This window comes from Xenopus laevis, chromosome 6S (assembly GCF_017654675.1).
Source record: "Xenopus laevis strain J_2021 chromosome 6S, Xenopus_laevis_v10.1, whole genome shotgun sequence".
Lineage (NCBI taxonomy): Eukaryota > Metazoa > Chordata > Amphibia > Anura > Pipidae > Xenopus > Xenopus laevis.
This window is the reverse complement of record NC_054382.1, coordinates 81,366,438-81,386,079: the sequence shown is the minus strand read 5'-3', so window position 1 is coordinate 81,386,079 and position 19,642 is coordinate 81,366,438. Positions and strand designations below refer to the sequence as shown.

Here is a 19,642-nt window from a genome sequence, read left to right as displayed (position 1 = left end):
ACTGAACAGATATGTCCCATGTGGGCCCCCTTCAAGTCACTGACTAGCTCAGAATTAGAGAACTGCAAAGCAAGAAGCAGTGTTCTGGCTATTATGTTATGTTATTCTATTCATTTGAATGGTTGTTTTCTGTTTTCTTCCACTTCTTCCATGTTTTAGTTTCTATTTTACAGCTTTTGAGATAGTTTTAGCTGAGCAGCCTATCATTTTCTGCACTTCTTTATATGTTTTCCCCTCACCAATCAACTTTTTAATCAATGTATGCTGTTCTTCTGAACAATGTCTAGAACAACCCATATTACTCAGATTTTCAGAGAGAAATACACTATATCCAACATCCACAACATATGGGCCATAATTAACACCTGTTTTTTATAGAAAGAATGACCTCACTAATTGAACTCCACACTGCTTTTGAATATCTTGTGTATTTTATGTCAGACTTCCAATCTATCTTTTTGAATGTAGACATAACATCTCAAACCTTACTCCTTAAACATTCAGCATGACTTCAGAGAGCCCACATATCTGTCATCTTTCCTTTCAATTTTCTATTTCTTTTAGCATTTTTACATCAGATTTCTACATTTGCATTTTGTTTAGTATGTACTGACAAACTTATATAAAGTGTTTACCCCATTTTCTCCTTTATGCTCCTTTGATATTATTCTAAAAGAAGCAAAATATTTACAATCTTCTTCACAAATCTAAGCTTTCATTTTCTAGCACAGCTTCTTTTTAGAATACTTCCTGACGTTCCTCCATGCATTCTTTTACTCATCCGCTTCGTCATATGCTGCTTATCAATTAATATATAAACAAATTCGCTGCACTTTAAGGTTACTTTATGGAAAACATTCTAAAGCTTAAAAAGCATCACAATTACCTCGGTTAATCCAGAAACTTCTCCTTTTGCGAGAGGCTTAGTGATGGATGGAGTATAGATGTAAGAATCTTGAACTGGCTGTCCCTTCATAAAATGTTTCCCTGCTTCAAAAATCTTCACTTCAACCATTTTCCCCATGAAATCAGGATCCTTAGGTACAAGAACCTTAAAAAAAAAAAAGAGAGGCCTTCAAATGAAAACAATTTAATAAAAATACATTATTTTCATATTTATATGTAAGGAGGTGGATAAAAATATAAAGAGTTTATGGGTTCATGGCTTTTTACTTGATATATAATATCAAAGTCATTGGCATTTTGTCAGAAGAACTATGACGCTACTCTTAAAAGGGACAGAAAAGCACACTTGAAGATGAAACGTATCTAAAATGCATACTGTTTTCTTAAAACTAGTTGTTTTTTGCAGCTCATTTTTTAGATGACTGTTACCAGACCTGGTCTACCTATGTAAACATTACATCCATGAATAGAGAGGTTGAACTCATAAGAAACAAAAGACAAAAAACAAATCAGGATCATTAGTCTTCCAGGCCTAGCAACACGAGAAGAGCATTCTGCATTCTTCATTGGAACAAAAGAGATAACAAAAAAATGATTTCACAAAACAATAATTTGCAGCTTGTACTTTCATCAAAGACAATATTCTAGCAAACATGCCCTTCTAAATTTGATGGCTGAATGATGTAACCTCATGGCCCTGTAAAAAAATTTTCAGCCCTTTTATTCTGTGCATGAAAGAGCAACTTGCACCTGTGATGACCCACAATCCACCCACCACTTGTCCTCCCAACTGTGGGGTCTGCTCCTCTATAGTTACACCAGTTTTTGAAGGCTAATAACCATTTCACCCTGTGTGTACCGTTACACCAAAGGAATGTAATATTGTTACATGGTCATTAATTCAGAAAAAAAAGAAAATTATTTTATTTGAAATGTCCTGTTTGTAGGCTATACGTGTAAAAATGTATTTTTGCAGCCAAAAACTTTGATTTGTTTTCAAGCATCTCCTATCCATTCACTAAACTAAATCTCACCCATTTAGTCCTCGGTCTGCTTTTTTAAATAGAAAGCTTTAGATACAGATGTATAGACAGTTCAACATAGAAAGTAGAAAATTAAAAAGCAAAGGAATCTTAAATAAAACATAATATGAAAGGGAGAGACCAGCAGGTAAAGGTAAATACGCTGACTAATTGAACAGTTTGGAAGAGACCGGGATGGAAGAACACAGTGATTGGAGAGATAAGAAAAGTAAAAGAGATAGAGAGAAAGAGTAAAGGGTCGTCATACACAGATATTGATCGGGGAAGCCCGTCGGTCTGTCTGCAGCTTTTATCGGCCCGTGTATGGCCAGCTATAAAAGTAGTGCAGAAAGCCTTTAGGCAAGTGAAAAAAATAAAGGCAAACCAAATATGGATGAACACAAACAAAAGAAGAAATGAACAGACTAGAACATTTAGGAAAAGAAAGAATCTGAACAAAACTGTGAACACAATATGTACACGCATCTCCCTAATCCTAATTCTCTTGCTTGTTGCAGGTCAAGTCTTGAGAAGTCTTTTCTCAACAACCCATTCAGTTGCTATGCACATTACTATGAAGGTCCATGATGGGAAATTGGGTATGTCATTCCTAAAATATGCAGCAGGCAACAACATTGATGCGGTTCTGCTTTAAATTCAACAGGGGTGATATAAGTTGCTCTCAAGTCTGTGAGCAAAATAAAGAATTGAAGTTTATAGCACTGGTCGAGTGTGAGCAACTTGAACATATTGTCTTTATCCTGTTATTTTACGGGCACTGTTTATACTGTCCTGGATGCATTAAAGGAGATTGAAACTCAAAACTAAAAAAGCAACTTTAAGGGGCAGATTTATTAAGGGTCTAATTTGAATTCTCGATTTTTTTTGGTCAAAACTCTCAAATTCAAATTGCGAATTATTCAAACTCGATTTGAGTTTTAATTAGGATTTTGAGATATATCATACACTGGCCCTTTAAGAATTAGACTATTTGCCACCTAAAAAATGCCCAATAACTGTATTAGTCAACGGGAGAGGTCCAGGGATCAATTTGGTAATGTTTGCATTCAAGTTTTTTTTAGGAGAATCGAGTTTTTTTAAATTGAATCGAATTTGAGAATTTGGTTTAAATTCGTTGAAAAAATGTGATTTTATTAATAAATTTCGATTGGTCAAATTTCAAATTTATGGAAGTTTATGGGAGTTTTAAAAAACTCACATGAATTCGAAATTCGACCCTTGATAAATGTGCCTCTAAATTACATTAAACTCTTTCAATGGTTAACATTATTTGAAGGAAAACTGTATCTCTGTCCCTCTCTGTACTCCTCATCCTGATGGAAGTCAGCTCTCCTCTCCTTACTTGCTCCATTACTCTGGATGCTTCTTCACAGGTCTATCCTTAGCCAGCTTCTGCTCTGTTTCAATAGTCTGAACCACAAGCACTGGGAACAAAGATACTATTACATTTGAAAATAACTTTAAAAAACTTTTTTATATCCAGCCATATTTGCATTTTAGGGTTAAATTACCTTAAAAAATAAAGCTGGCACTGCATGTATACTCTTGTGTGTTCTGGGACATTCATAATTGAGCTAACTACTCATTATACAGCTGTATGTTTTGTAAATATGGAGGGCAACAAACATCAAACAATAGGACCTATATTTTTTACTGTTACCAGTACTGTGAACTTTAGTGATAATACAATGGGTCACAAAGGAGGTGTAATTTAATTTTTTTTCTAGAGATGCACATCTCCATATACATATCTTTGTTTTTCCATACTGTAGATTTATTTAATTTCTAGTTTGTCTTAAGAAAACGTTGTTGAAGTCTATGGACAACATGGAACTTCGTTCTAGAGTTGTCGCTGATCATACAGATGTAAAATGTCAAATTAGAATGGATAATCATAGCAATGGACCTTGACCCCCACTTACACTACTAGGTTAAAAGACCAGCCTTCTATAAAATAAAATTAAGAAATGTAATTCATTCCAAACACGCAGCTAAGAAATTACCTGTTCGTAGAAACGATTGTGAGCAACATAATACTGGGAATCAAAGGACTCTTCTGTCACCAAAACTTGTTGCTTCTGCCCAATCTGCAAATGAAAATATGGATTAAACCAATGGAAAAATAGCACAACAATAAGTTCTATCTTGTACAGTAAAAGAGGTATGGGATCAGTTATCTGGAAACCTGTTATCCAGAAAGCTTAGAATTACAGGAAGCCCATCTTCCATAAACTCTATTATAATGGAATAAAAAAGAAACTTAAAATGATTTCCTTTTTCTCTATATGTGTGTATCGCCCCCATTTTGATCATAAATGAACTGTCAAAAACGAAAAGCCTTACAGAATGTGAGTGATTCACACAGTCAAATTCATCACTATCTATCTATCTATCTATATATATATATATATATATATATATATATATATATATATATATATATATATATATATATATATATATATATATAAAAACATACCCCCATATGTAATATAAGGCATTAAGTTTGCTCAGGAGCAGTAACCCATAGCAACCAGTAAATTATACCTGCTGATTGGTTGCTATGGGTTAACCTGTGGTTTATTTTAGGGTTATGTAAAATGGTGCTGGCTAGTGCTGGGCGAAGAAATTCGCTGGAGAAAAATCCACCGCCACAAAAAAAAAGTTGTTGCACATCGGAATAGTCCCGCGCATAAAATTGTCGCGCGTCAAAATTATTCGGACGTCCACTGATTTTAATGCATTTGGACAAAATAGTCATGCGTTTAAAAATTGCCGTTCACTTCAAAATTGTTTTGACGCCCATTGACTTCAATGCTTTTTGAATTTTTCAACGTTTTGCAAAATTCGCCCATCACTAGTGCTGGCAATTTTTAGGTCCTTAAATTTGTTCCTTATAGATATCCATTTACATTCTTGTTTCATTCACCAGACATGTTACTGACAAGCAATAATAAAAATCTTTAAAAAAAAACGGTCTTATTGCATAATATATACAGGCATCCAACCAGTAGCTGGTCCCTTAATTAATACTACAGTCAGAGAAAGCCCATGAGTTGCTGGATTTGATGAACGTTCTTTGATGTAACAAAAAAGCTTTAAAGTCATTGTCCAGAATGCTGCAGCAGTTCTAAAGGAAGGCTGTGCCCGGAGTCACAAATTCCCCTCTATTCTGACACACTATGTCATGCAGTCAGCAGGCCAAATATTAAAAGGAAGAAATCGGTACGGTTGATCGATTTGGTCACTATTTCAAGCTAAAACATTGTTCAATAAGACATATTTCCGTTGTATGTTAAATTGGACAGTCATTTCTATCCAAGTTCAGTCAGCACATTCTGCTTGGCTTTGTTCCCAGAACCCAGACACCATCCAGAAACACATTAGTCAGTGATGTCCAACGTGAGACTAGATGATATAGGTACAAATCAGTGGGATAAGACCTCTTGCCAAACATTAGAGCTTTGCTGCATGAAACATCAAGCAATTAAACAGCATTTTGCAGCAGTAAACTGGATTTGTGAATATTTATGAAGAGTGCCCATTAACCCTGCACTCACTAATCTGTGCAGAAATTGAATCAGTGGGTCTCCTGGAGTATAACGGCACAGGCTTCATCTACGGGCAATCGCTGGTTACTAAGATATTTACATTTTTTTCATTTTTGCAGTGCCATTTTGGTCATTGATATAACTAGAATTTAGAGAGAAAAATGAAAGCTTTAGGATAGAATCTCACACAAAGTGATGACAGCGCTATGGCAACTGTTTTTATTTCAGTCAAGGGTAAATATTCATTCACATATTCAGATGTTTGGTAGCTGGATGTCTCTACTGTATGGAGGGTGTAACCTCAATCAATAAACTTTCCTTAATAATAAAGATGATCGTTCTTGTCATCTGAATAGATCTGGCAGCATTTCAGATGAAAATAATGACATGTTACTATGGACGTGGCGAATACATCCTTTCCCCTGATTTATTAGCCTTGGGTATCCAGTGTATGAACATCAATAAAATCCTTTACTTAATTAGGTTTCTGGGTGTATTAGGAACTGGAGAATTTTGCAGTTTATTTTAAAGTTAAGAGTCTGTTGAACCCTTCAGTGTTTCCATTCAGTGATCTTAAATACCAGGCAGTGCATAATATTGGGGTGTTTGCACTATTATATTACAAGACCCAATTTGCCCCAAACCTTTACGTGAAATCACCAGCATGCCATAAAGATGCAGAATATTAGCTTTGCACTCATCATCCCATCTATACTTGTTGCTTGTATCCCTTCATCCGTCCCTTCAGCTTTTAACCCTGTATATAGCCCGGGTGCCTAGGTTCTCCTTTCTGCCCCATGCTCTGCAGTATTGTTTCAGACTAGATCACAAATATCTTTATGTCAGATACAATATAAGTTTAGTCTGATCAGGAAGCCAAGCAGCCATAAATAAGACTTTAGATTTAAAGTTTCCTGTTTAGCCACTGGCTTCCTTGTCTGATCTTCCCTATCAAGCTTGTGCCACATTATACAGCCCTTAGACCACCAACAAGCATTTTGGCTTATTGCAGGTTTCCAACAGCTACAGATTCATGCATTTAACACCCCCCTTCTTTCATTATTGTGTCTTGTTATAGAGAATATCTTCCCTTGTCTGTGTGTCCAGGACTCCTGCACAGGCATGCCTTGGTTTCAAACTGTTCTGTCCAGACAGACTCTTACCTAATGGGCTTTGCCATATGATAAGTATTACTGATTATTGGGCTAATTATAATTATTATTATTATTATTATTAACATGTATTTATAGAGCATCGACATATTGTGCAGCGCTGTAATCTGCCTCAAAATTGCATAGGATTCCTAATTTCCGCTCTCAGCCTGATATTTTAAATACAAGATTATTATTTGAGCTGATTAAAAACACATATATAAACAACTATATTTAATGACACAAACTCATCCTCTCATCACCATGCTTCTATTTTGTGTCCGGTCAACATTAAAGGAGACATACAGGATAAATAAGAATCCCCTAATCTTGTAGACAATAATGAGTAATAAATGCTGCTGGCTTTACTTTGGACTAAAAATGAATATAATCTTTAAAAATGGCCCCTTTATTGGATCTCCCTATAGATCTGCTGCAGGCCCTATCCAGGTTTCAAATGAGGGGTGGGCGTGGCCTAACGGTACCTGCCAGAAACCAATCCCAGCTCTTCAGTCACGTAAGCAAAGACAGGCTTCAGTTCCCTATCAGGTCTGCCTAGCTACTGATTGGTTCCTTTCCTACAATGTGCTGAATGCCGCCAGCTCCCCTGCACAGCCTGGGAAAGGAAACAGCAGGAGGAGGAACTGGTGGGCTGAACTAGTAGGGTTATTGCAAACGTTTTAAAAAAAAACAGCCTGATACACTACTTTTTTTTTAAATAATTTCCTTCTATATTTAAAAGAGTTTAATTGACTGGCAAATGTCTCCTTGAAATCTACAATCTGAAAAATTTTGCCACTTGCGAAATCACAAATTTTGCCCAGAATCTGTACCAGGTGAAAAAAATGTCCTCATTCTAACTCATGCCATGTTACATAGTTATTCTGTAAAGTATGTATATTTCTACCATTTTCATAATTTGCCCATAATTTCTTGGATTTCCAAATTTAAAACATAAGAGTTATATAATTCATATCCTGTCACCCTGGATTAGGAAAGTTATCTGACCACTTCCCTATGCAGTTACCTCAGCTTACATAAAGAGCAATGAACCCCCAAGTGGCCGGCCTCAAACTTTCACATCTGCTTTATTAAGTGGTAACAACATTTTGCATATGAGTTACTTAGGATGTGTAAATCCACATACCCAACATTCCATACACTGTTATGGTGTCTGTTACAACTAATAAAGTGGTTATTAAAATCTGATACCAAATCTGTGGGAGTTATGTTGACATAACACTTGTAGCTATTTTCAGGGGTGCATTTGCCCTTCCTGCTGCCTGAGCCCACACCATTACCATAGCTCTCATACCAGATAAGTAGGTAGTGAACACTATAAACTGAAAGAAAATTTACAGCTCTAAATATCAGGGGTGGTCCCCTTGCCCCATGGCACACAAATACCCCTGACTATTTTGATTTCTGCATTGTACACATGAGAAATTGCAGAGTCTTTAGAAAGGTATGTGCCCCAGTACTCCAGTAATAAAAATTACTACATAAATGGCATTGTGCCACATTATAAACAACCAACAGTGTGTGGGTTTTTAACGTCAATAGAGCTAAAACCATCAGCACTTATAACAGCATTTTTACATTGGGATGGCATCTGATTTCTGATTTCAAAGCTGAGAAATCCTTTAAATGTCAAGGTTGGGGTTGTTTTCTCTGGAAAAAAGACGCTTGCGAGGGGACATGATTACACTTTACAAGTACATTAGAGGACATTATAGACAAATAGCAGGGGACCTTTTTACCCATAAAGTGGATCACCGTACCAGAGGCCACCCCTTTAGACTAGAAGAAAAGAACTTTCATTTGAAGCAATGTAGGGGGTTCTTCACAGTCAGGACAGTGAGGTTGTGGAATGCACTGCCGGGTGATGTTGTGATGGCTGATTCTGTTAATGCCTTTAAGAATGGCTTGGATGATTTTTTGGACAGACATAATATCAAAGGCTATTGTGATACTAAGCTCTATAGTTAGTATAGGTATGGGTATATAGAATTTAATTGAAAGTAGGGAGGGGTGTGTGTATGTTTGCTGGGTTTTCATTTGGAGGGGTTGAACTTGATGGACTTTGTCTTTTTTCAACCCAATTTAACTATGTAACTATGTAACTATGTAAATATTCTAAAAGTAAGATATTTCAACAAGGCATTTGGCATTGCAAGCGAACATACCTTGTGCTTACTACTGTTGTTAAATGGTTTCAGTCTAAGAAGAATACATCAGCAAAATCGTACAAAATATGAATAGCTTTTCTCTATTCAATATATACTGAATACATAAATAAGACACACACAAGCTATTTAGGGTACAACGTAGAAAGGCACTAAGCAACAGACTCCTATCTCTGCAGCAAGATGGTCTCTCCTAACAGATCAAAATGAAATCTTCATTCTCCCAAGCCTCTGAACATACACATGATGCAGGAATTAATATTAAGTCTAGGCAACAGATGTATTCCATACAAGCAGTTGTCCGTTGCCATTTGCTCCCCTTTTGGGCTGAATGCGCAGGACAGATTAAATACAGTACTATAAAAGTTACAGACGGGCTATCTCTAAAGGTGCCAATTTAACATAAGAAAAGAAAGCGCCTCAGTCTTTGAGCAGAGGGCAATGCATTTCATTAAAGGCAATGAAATAACCATTGTTTGGTCCCTTCTAAATAGTTCTGGCAGGGATACAAGAGAGAGTTTGCTTTCTTGGCCCAAGCTCTTTGGCTTTGGGGTAAATATCTCACTTCTGTGACTGTGCACCTGCAACTGACCGCTTCATTTGGATTTGCTCTCCTGCTGAGAAAATGCAGCTTCTTCATACGTCTACACGCTTTGCCAACCAGTTCATAAGTACATTATACTGAAGCATTTCTGCTGGAACTAAAAAATGAAGTGCTTTTTAAATGAAAGGCACCCCAAAAAATCACATCATTGCCAAAATTACACAGGGACAATTTGTTGTAGGGCAGGTAGGTCAGAAAAAAACATTGTATTAAAAGAGTTCAGACTGTGTCCAATGCACTACATATAAAGGCAAAATAACCATTTGCTTTCTGATCCAGGGAATATTAAATTGCCTCTTTTAATTTAATATTGCACTGAATTGTTTGCATTACATATTTGTTATATACTGCACCCAAAATATTCTATGGTTCTCCTCTATTTGCAATTTTGCAATCAGAGTTACAGTCCTTATTAGAGGCTTATTATTAAGATGTAAAAATGAATGTGTGAAATGCCTATGAGACTATAGTGGCAGAAATGCCCTGTAATTATCTCCAAGCAGCTCTGATTTATCATGCATTCAGACCTGATTCATATACAGTATATCGCTAAGAATTCAGTGGCGGGTTAAAATAACATGAACAACCTCTTACGTTGGATACTATAAGCAGATCTGTCCACTTCACCTTATGGGCAAAAGGGCAGATTATTGGCCAGTTTCAGTACACACACTAGCAGATGTCCAGAACAAATTGATTAAGCATGTGGCTCATTAATCTATGTGACAATCATAAATACATTCTGTTACAGTCACAAGTCAATTCATTTAGAAACATGTCTGAGCTGGACCTGCACAATGAGAATAAGGGTGGAAGAAGGTGGCTTGTTTGGTTGACTAACTGGGTAGATGGGTAACAAGATCTGCTAGTCCAGTGCTGTAGTTTAAAAACTGGTGGTGGTCAGCACTGGCTTTCATTATCAGCCCTCCACCATGAAAAAAATCTGGCTCCCGGTGCAATGTGTCACAGGGAGCCAGATTTTTTCATGGTGGAGGGCTGATAATGAAAGCCAGTGCTGACCACCACCAGTTTTTAAACTACACTCACTTTAAACACTTTCCAGGTTATAACCACACCCACATTAATGGTGGTAGCACACCAAAAACTAAATGGTTGGTGCTCACTGCAGGGATATTACCCACCACTCATATGTGAAAACAGTTTATTAAGACATATTAGTCATTCTTAAGTCATATTAAATTTACCCTTAAATCCATATGCCTCCTCCTCTCTTTAGATAGCACATCAACCCCAGCACATAATGAAACACATTAGGGACTCCCTTATATCACTTTCTAAATTCTAACAAACCCCCACAAGTCAGAGTAAGGCACGAGACATTGATCAGACTAAGCAAACTTTACAGATTTCAAGGGAAACCCTTGAGTTGATAGACAGCACTGTGTTAGTCTAAACCCACCAAGGATCTGTACCTGCTACTAACTGTATCAGCAGCTAAAAATGGATTCCCCCTGAAAAACTTTGCAAATTGTAATACATTTTGGATCCATATATGGCTGGCCCCATATGGCTGGCCCCATAAGCAGCTTCAAACCTAAAAGAGTGGTATTGGCTTGAATGCTGTTAAATTTAAAAAGTAACAAAATCATTGTCATCTTAAAACCTCTGGACATGGTTGACTTTGCAGATGGTAGCTTAAAAATCATCCACCATATTGGTTCCATTGCAATGTAATATGAAATTTGATCCAGAGACAGCAGTCAAGCAGTGATCCAATGCCCAGATAATCATGATAAAAATAAGCAAGACTTTAGAAATCAGTACACCTTGCACATTTCATATCTGAACACTATTATTGTGTTTTGCTACTAAATAAAAAAGTATATTGTCAGCAGAGGCAAAATTCCCCTTACTGATCTCAGAGATGTATTTATTAGAACTTATACTCAGTATGTAATTACCCATCAACATAACTTTAGCTAGTTACCAGGCATTACTCGGCCTTTGCAGTTCAAGAAGAGAAAAGTATCTTTTTGTCCAGGAAAATCCTTTAGCACCTAAAGCAATTGGAACTCAAACCAATTATCGTCGCTCTTCATCAGCTGCTTTTGATTTTGCTCTAAAAGAAGCTAACAAGTTATGCAAGCTAGGTGGATAAAAAATGCACGGCTTAGGAAGATCTGCACAAAACACAGACTTGTATTATGAAGTGCTTGCTGTTGGGTACAATTAGAAAAGGTCTCTTTTTGTGCTTTGTGAAAGCCTGATCACCATGGAAAGCAGATGGAGTTTACGTGACTAAGTCATGCATTAGCTGCCACTCGTTCATCTGCAAGGCCCACAGCAACACACAAAAAACAGGCACACAGATGAGAGCTGCCACATCACTCACAAACTACAGTGGAAGAAAGCGCCAGCTTCTCGCTTTTCAGCCATATCTGATTGGCAGCGTTCATTGCATTGTCCTCTTGAAGATGCACGCCGTTCTGTTTAACAATATGTTGAAGCAGCGCCAAGTTTGTGACAGTGTAAAAGGGAGGATGAACGTTCTGCGGAATAATCTTGTGTGGCACTTTACCCACTGGGCCCGAATGAAAACACAGTGCCACACAGACAGAAACAGCTTTGATTGTGATAACTCTCAAGTCAGTGAATGTGCGCCAAGTTTGTGGTTTGCAGTACTGAAACAAAGCCATTATATTTTATAATTCCAGTCATATAAACTTGCACTTCATCTAAATTTGATACTGAAAGTGTCACAAAAAGCACTCTGTTTCAACATGGTATGCAAATATATATATATATATATATATATATATATATATATATATATATATATATATATATATATAGTGAATAAAGTACCCCCTCTTGTAAAATATAAGGATATTATTAGTTACCGAGGAGTTTCATGACCATATAAAAGTACGAGGCCGAAGGCCGAGTGTTTTTATACAGGTCATGGAACTCCGAGGTAACTTCTAATATCCTCATATTTTACAACTGGGGGTACTTTATTTATTATAATACACAAATTTTAGTGAGTCATGTGACAGAAATGACATCACTACTCACCGTTTATAACTGATGACATCACTACTCACCGTTTATAAGGATATAATTTACAGGATATTCATGGCTTTTGTGTATTATATATATATATATATACACACACACACATATATATATATATATATATATATAACTAGCACAGAGGATCCGCACTCTCAGGTCTTATATAAATATAAATTTATTTTTGTATGCAAGACTAACGTTTCGGCCTCCTCCGAGGCCTTTCTCAAAATAGATTTATATTTATATAAGACCTGAGAGTGCGGATCCTCTGTGCTAGTTACGTATTACATTTTTGATACTGCACCCAGGCAACTTTAACTTTTATTCGTGAGTGCTGGCTATTTCGTGGATTATATATATATATATATATATATATATATATATATATATATATATATATATATATATATATATATATATATATATATATATATATATATATATATATATATATATATATATATATATAGATGCATTTACTGCAAAAGATCCGCACTCACAGGTCTTATGATTTATAAAACAAATCTTTTTATCTGTTACAAGGGACTCGTGGAACTATATATACACATATATATACAATATCAAAACTGGGGGGTTGTGGGAGCACTCTAAAGGCTTTAAAGTATATATACAAGTATAATAAATGCTATTGCATATGTACCCAAAACAGGGGTTATTTTGTTACAAAGTTATGATCATAAAATTGATAAGCCACCATACCACGTCAAGGTAAACTGAAGCTATGCCACAGCTTCCGGCTAAATATACAATATCAAAACTGGGGGGTTGGCTTATCAATTTTATGATCATAACTTTGTAACAAAATAACCCCTGTTTTGGGTACATATGCAACAGCATTTATTATACTTATATATACTTTAAAGCCTTTAGAGTGCTCCCACAACCCCCCTGTTTTGATATTGTATATTTAGCCAGGAGCTGTGGCATAGCTTCAGTGGTTGTAGCACCCCATACCCCCCCTTTAAACTAGTGGTGATCCTATGCTTTTAAAATTGGGCATTTGTTTTGGGAATATCTCTCCTTTAAAAGCCTGATTGCTGGCTGGGGAGGATTTAGCCCTTAGTGAAAAAACAGCGTTCAACGGACATTGATTACAGGTAATGCTAAAATGCACATAAAATATAAAACAAGTTAGGGACCGCCATTCGGGGTTTACCTTGACGTGGTATGGTGGCTTATCAATTTTATGATCATAACTTTGTAACAAAATAACCCCTGTTTTGGGTACATATGCAATAGCATTTATTATACTTATATATACTTTAAAGCCTTTAGAGTGCTCCCACAACCCCCCTGTTTTGATATCACATATATATACATCTATATATATATATATATATATATATATATATATATATATATACATATATACATATATATACACACACACACATATATACACACACACACATATATATATATATATATATATATATATATATATATATATATATATATATATACACACATATACACACATATACATATATACACACACATATATATATATATATATATATATATATATATATATATATATATATATATACATATATACACACACATTTAAATGAGTGCAGATTAAGTTCATTCTTAGTGCTCAACAAACTGATGTTATCAGAGGGAACAGACACTAATTTCCATAAGCGCTGCACTTGGCCTGGGCGATTTGCATTCAAACTGATTTGTGCTGCCCAGATAACATTATGCGGCATAAACATCTTTGGATTTTGATTGGAGGGTGCCCCTCATTTGCTGCATCATCTGATGTTCCACAGAGAGTATTACTAGCCCAAGCTGTGCATTTTTTTTGCTGTTAATGGAGCACATTGTTGAGTTATTATTGAATTTACGCATCCTGCTCTGAAATAAAGAGCCCCGACCTTCATGTACACTGAAGATACGCTTATGTGCTGCTTGGGGTCATCTTTTGAAAATAAATCCCTGAACCACTAAGATATCTTGGTAAAATCCTATTCCCTAATCTCTTTTATTGCCAAATACAGTCTGAACCTAGACAAAGACTCCAACTACAAACTCTATCTGTACACACTTAAACACCTAGTAGCACGCAGTCTTGTTATGGATTGTAAGGCTTGGTCACACTTAATACATCTGAAGTCAGAACTACAATAAAAAAATTACAAGACTAGCCTATGGGGCTATACACTGACTAATAAATGGGTCTGTTTAAGCACAAACTATATTAGATTAGAAAGTAGTTTCCTAAAAACCTGTTCAATCCATTATATAAGGGTTGGGATGTCATCATGCCCACCCCAATATCACTGCCCCCCCCAATGCTATCTGCCCCACCCCCTTTGTTTGGGTTTAGCTGCAGGCAAAGAAGGCAACCCTAATACGGGTAAATGATTCACACTGCATGCTTATAAGGGTTGGGATTGCCCGAACAGTTCGGTTTTTCTAAGGCCTGTTTGGGTCTAAACTTTCTGTACGGTTTTCAGCCTTGTGAAACCAGAACAATAATCTGGCCAAAAAATAAAAACATTTAAATACTAAGATACTCACCTTAACATGGCTTAGTTATTATTAAATACAGTTAATTTCTTATTATTACAGAAACAAAACGAAAAAAAAAGCAAATTCTATTTACATAGTTAAGATGGGTTGAAAAAGAACCAATGTCCAATCAATCAAAAATAAGAAATAATTTTTCTAAAATTCTTGATAACTGATTTCTGTATAATAGATTCCATACCTGTAATTAGAGGTTTGGGTTAACTCATCAGGCAGAATTTAGATAGAGATAAGGTTGCCACCCCTGTGGTTTAAAACTGGACAGTTCAGTTTTTCAAAGGGTGGTCTGTTCAAAACTTTCTGTCTGGTTTAAAACATTCAGAAAACTGAACAGAAATCAAGCAATTTGCCTCTAAGTGATGCACTAGCCCCCGGTCCGGCATCATAACTCGGCTGACATCATTGTGCTTTCTTCTGATGTCATCATGCCCACCCCAATATCACTGCCCCCCCAATGCTATCTGCCCCACCCCCTTTGTTTGGGTTTAGCTGCAGGCAAAGAAGGCAACCCTAATACGGGTAAATGATTCACACTGCATGCTTCATTGTAACAGTGCTGCGAAATATGCTGGCGCAATATAAATAAATGTTAATAATAACGTTCATTTGTTGTTAAACCAGAAAATACTATTGGTAAAGAAAACATTTCCTCCCCTTGTGATTCTTCATACACATTACCATTGGAAAGCTATATATACAAGATGAAGATGGAGCAGACTATAACACAAACTCTGACAGTCATTAAAGTTAAATAGTCGCATGGTAGGGCAATGATCTGCCCCCGTGTGTCTACGAATGTAGCAGTAACTAGAACATAATGTGCGCTATATGCTATGTCTGCCTGTATGCAGTTGCCACACTGTCTCAATGAATAAATATGAAAGAAATTATATAAAATAAATGATAAAAATGCACCCCAATGGCAATATATGCTAAGAACCTGAAACAGAGCTTGTTGTTGGCAGCATGTATTTGAGTGTCACAATTCTAAGTAGATTGTATATTATCCCTGTATCCTCACTATATGGGAAATAATATTTTTAAACAGAGATGATAATAGTGTGTGTGTGGGCGGGGGAGAAGGGGGTCACACTTTTCTACCTCTGAACAGCAGAAAAGTGTGGAGCAGTTTGCTTTTCTATTGTTGCTATTATGTTATTGTTGCTACAGGTGTACATCCGTGGTAGAGCAGCTCCACAGACTAGCTCTGCTATGCCACCTTAAGGACACTGCAGATAAAATAGCCCAGCAGTGATTCCTCTTCAAATGACATGTGTCATACACAGTTCACAGAAAAGGCAAATATTGAGCCCTGTGTGACTATTAAGCCAAAATAAAAGATTGGTATGGGATCCATTATATGGAAACTTATTATCCAGAAAGCACAGAATTACAGGAAGGCCATCTTCCATATTAATCAAATAACAGTTTTTTAAAAAAAAGATTTCCATTTTCTCTGAAAAAAATAAAACAGCTTGTACTTGATCACAACGAAGATATAATTAATCTTTATTGAAGGCAAAACTATGTTATTGGGTCAAAAAAATTTCTAGCAGACTTACGATATGGTGATCCAAATTACAGAAAGATCTGTTATCCGGAAAACCAGGTCCTATACTGATTACAACTCATACAAAGCTTTGTTAAAGGAGAAGGAAAGGCAAAAGTTATGAACTACCTCCCTCAAAAGTTCTCATCTACTGTAGATGTCTTAAATTGCAATAGTTTCAGCTTACATATGCTTATATAAAAGTAGTAAATCGTGCATCCTGTTCAGCTCACGGTAAGTAAACAGCGGCCACCATCTTGGCAAAGGATTACAGGCTTTTCCTTTTCTTCATTCAGTAACGGAACTAGGTGGGGGCGGGCCCTGGTGCGGGCCGTGCAGCCGGGAACGTGAGCGTTTTGTTTGCGGCTGTAGCCGACTCAAACCTGCTCGATCAATATCAAGTCAATTTTCAGGCCTGATATCGATTGGGGGTCCAGTCTGAAGCCTCCACACGGGAAGATAAGATGCCAAATAAGTCTAAAGGACCAATATCAGCAGCTTTAATCTGCCTGTTTATGGTCACCTTAAATCACTACATTTTAACACATTCATCACACCTTTATCCATTGAAATAAATATGTCCTACGAGTGATTTTCAGGTAGCACTCATTATATGATTTTATTTTGATAGCTATTAACTTGAAAAAGACACTTCTGCCTGGCTAATTATCTCATATTTTGAAATATGTTTTTCAGTTCTAGTATACAGGTCAAAAACTACATGTGCATTTTAATTTTCCAAGGAACCTGGAGACCTGCAAGGAGCTGGTGCTTTCTTGTAGCATATGGCACGAACGTTGGTAATATCATCAGGGGCTTAGTAAGGACAAAAGTGAGAGATTCATTAAAAGTGATAAATGTGTTGCAACGTTGCAGTTTGGCTCAGCAATTATAAATGAAAACAACACAAATCAACCAGGTTTTCAAATAATATTAGATAATGGTAATACTGTAGTAACTTTCCAAATAAGTTATTTTGCAAATGATGTTTCCTTATTTATGAACTGAAAAAAAAAGGCTTGTCAAATATTCAACAAAATGGTCAGATGGATAAAAAGTTACCCACTGCAGAGCACTAGTTTTTGGGGACATAGCCCTGCCCCAGGCCAGAGAGGGAAGCTGTGTCCCTGTACAACACAGGCCATTGGCTGGGAGAAGCAGGGGTATCTTTTGGAAAGTAAAGTTACAGTAGATTAAGGCAATTAAGATACATCTATACAATTACATTTAACATTATTATTAATGGGGAATTGGGGTGCAGGGCAGCTTTTTAAGGGCACAGTAACACATTCCTTTTAAAATCTTTAATGAATCCCTTTTCTTTTAGGTACTATTGAAATATAAAGGCAACACAACAGAGTAACTTATTGCGCCAGATTTCTATTTCTGTATTACAGAGAGAAGGGTGCTGAGCCCCCCCTAGCTGACCAATGGGCTGTGCTTGTAGGAGAACAGCTATGTTGAATGACATTTTGTACTATCCCTTTAAGTCTATATGCTTAACAAATAAAGAGGTTATATAGAGACTTCCCAAATAGAGATCAAGTCCTAGCGCAGTGATCCCCAACCAGTGGCTTGCAAGCAACATGTTGCTCATGTTGTCCCATGTGGATGTTGCCTCAAAGCAGGTGTTTTTTTTTTTGATTTCTGACTTAGAGGCAAGTGTTAGAGGCATAAAGACCATGTGTATTGCCAACCAAAACCACCTGTAGTCTGCCAGTCCACAGGGACTTCCAAATAACCAGCTACAGCCCTCATTGGTCACCCCAAGGAACCTTTTTCATAGTTGTGTTGCTCCCCAACCATTTTTTATACTTACACTTAAATGTGGCTCAATGATAAATAAAGTTGGGGACCCCTGTCCTAGCATGACTGTACAAGCTGATAAAAAAAAGAGCAAATACAGGGTTTAATATAAAGAAGCGTAAGCAAAGAACTTGGTACTCCCTGAAATCCTGAAATCTTACTAACTGCAAAGCCACTTATACTTTTATCTTCTATCAGTCAAGATCATGCAAACCAACAGCACATAGGAATAGCACAAGTGGGATTGCAAGTATGATGCAAACATGCCATGATAAGGAGTGTGTGCAAAGTTAAAATGAAATCAAAGCTCTTATACATGCAGAAAGGTTTGTCATCTACTCCTATTGAGAGTGCCCTTCATGACATGAATATGCCCAGAGAAAATTCTCGCTCATTACACACTGAAACCTCTTGAGTCAATCTCAGGAGCAGTAAGGAGTGACTGCACTAAGAGCAAAAGAGGCTGCATGCACAAAGTGTCAGATTTAACATGCCCTCTTGGGAGGCTACTGCATTTATCAGTGTGGTTCAAGGCAAAACACAATAGTAAACAGTGATTGAAGAACAATGGCATGGATGCAATAGTGATTGACAACACTGAAACAAGAGCATTTTAATTTCCTAATACAGGTATGGGACCTGGAAACTTGTTATCCAAATTACAGAAAGTCTGTCTCCCATTGACTCCATTTTAACCAAATAATCCAAATTTTTAAAAATGATTTTTCTTTTTTTCTGTTAAAATTAAACAGTAGCTTGTACTTGATCCAAACTAAGATATAATTAATCCTTATTGGAAGCAAAACCAGTCTTTTGAGTTTATTTAATGTATAAATAATTTTCTAGTAGACTTAAGACATGAAGATCCAAATTATGGAAAGATCTGTTATCCGGAAAACCTCATGTCCCAAGCATTCTGGATAATAGATCTCATACCTGTAATAGCTTTTCAGGTGCAGACCTTTTAATAAATGGCATCATATTTAGTTATAACACATGTGGTAACCTACCCAAGGGAGCAAGGAGAAGAGCACACAAGTATCTCTGAATATCTGAAGAAAAGGCACTCTAGAGCCATCATTTATTTTTACCAGCAATAGGTTTAGCAATGTTCATTAAATGACAACAAATACACACTAAGGGGGTTATTTATCAAAAGTCAAATTTTTTATGAAAAAATTTGAACATCTAAAAATTTGATCGAATGGGAATTTACCTCCGAAAAAACCTTGAATGTCAGGAAGGCTATTA

The 19,642-nt window shown here is 36.4% G+C and overlaps 1 protein-coding gene across 1 annotated transcript in view; it reads right to left on the bottom strand.

The window, feature by feature from the left end:
• cdkal1.S (CDK5 regulatory subunit associated protein 1-like 1 S homeolog) overlaps nucleotides 1–19,642 on the bottom strand; it is a 553,340-nt gene that overhangs the window by 41,645 nt on the left and 492,053 nt on the right. The window contains 2 exon segments of the mRNA NM_001091487.1: nucleotides 887–1,051; nucleotides 3,953–4,036. Of these exon segments, the coding sequence (NP_001084956.1) occupies nucleotides 887–1,051; nucleotides 3,953–4,036 (249 nt within the window).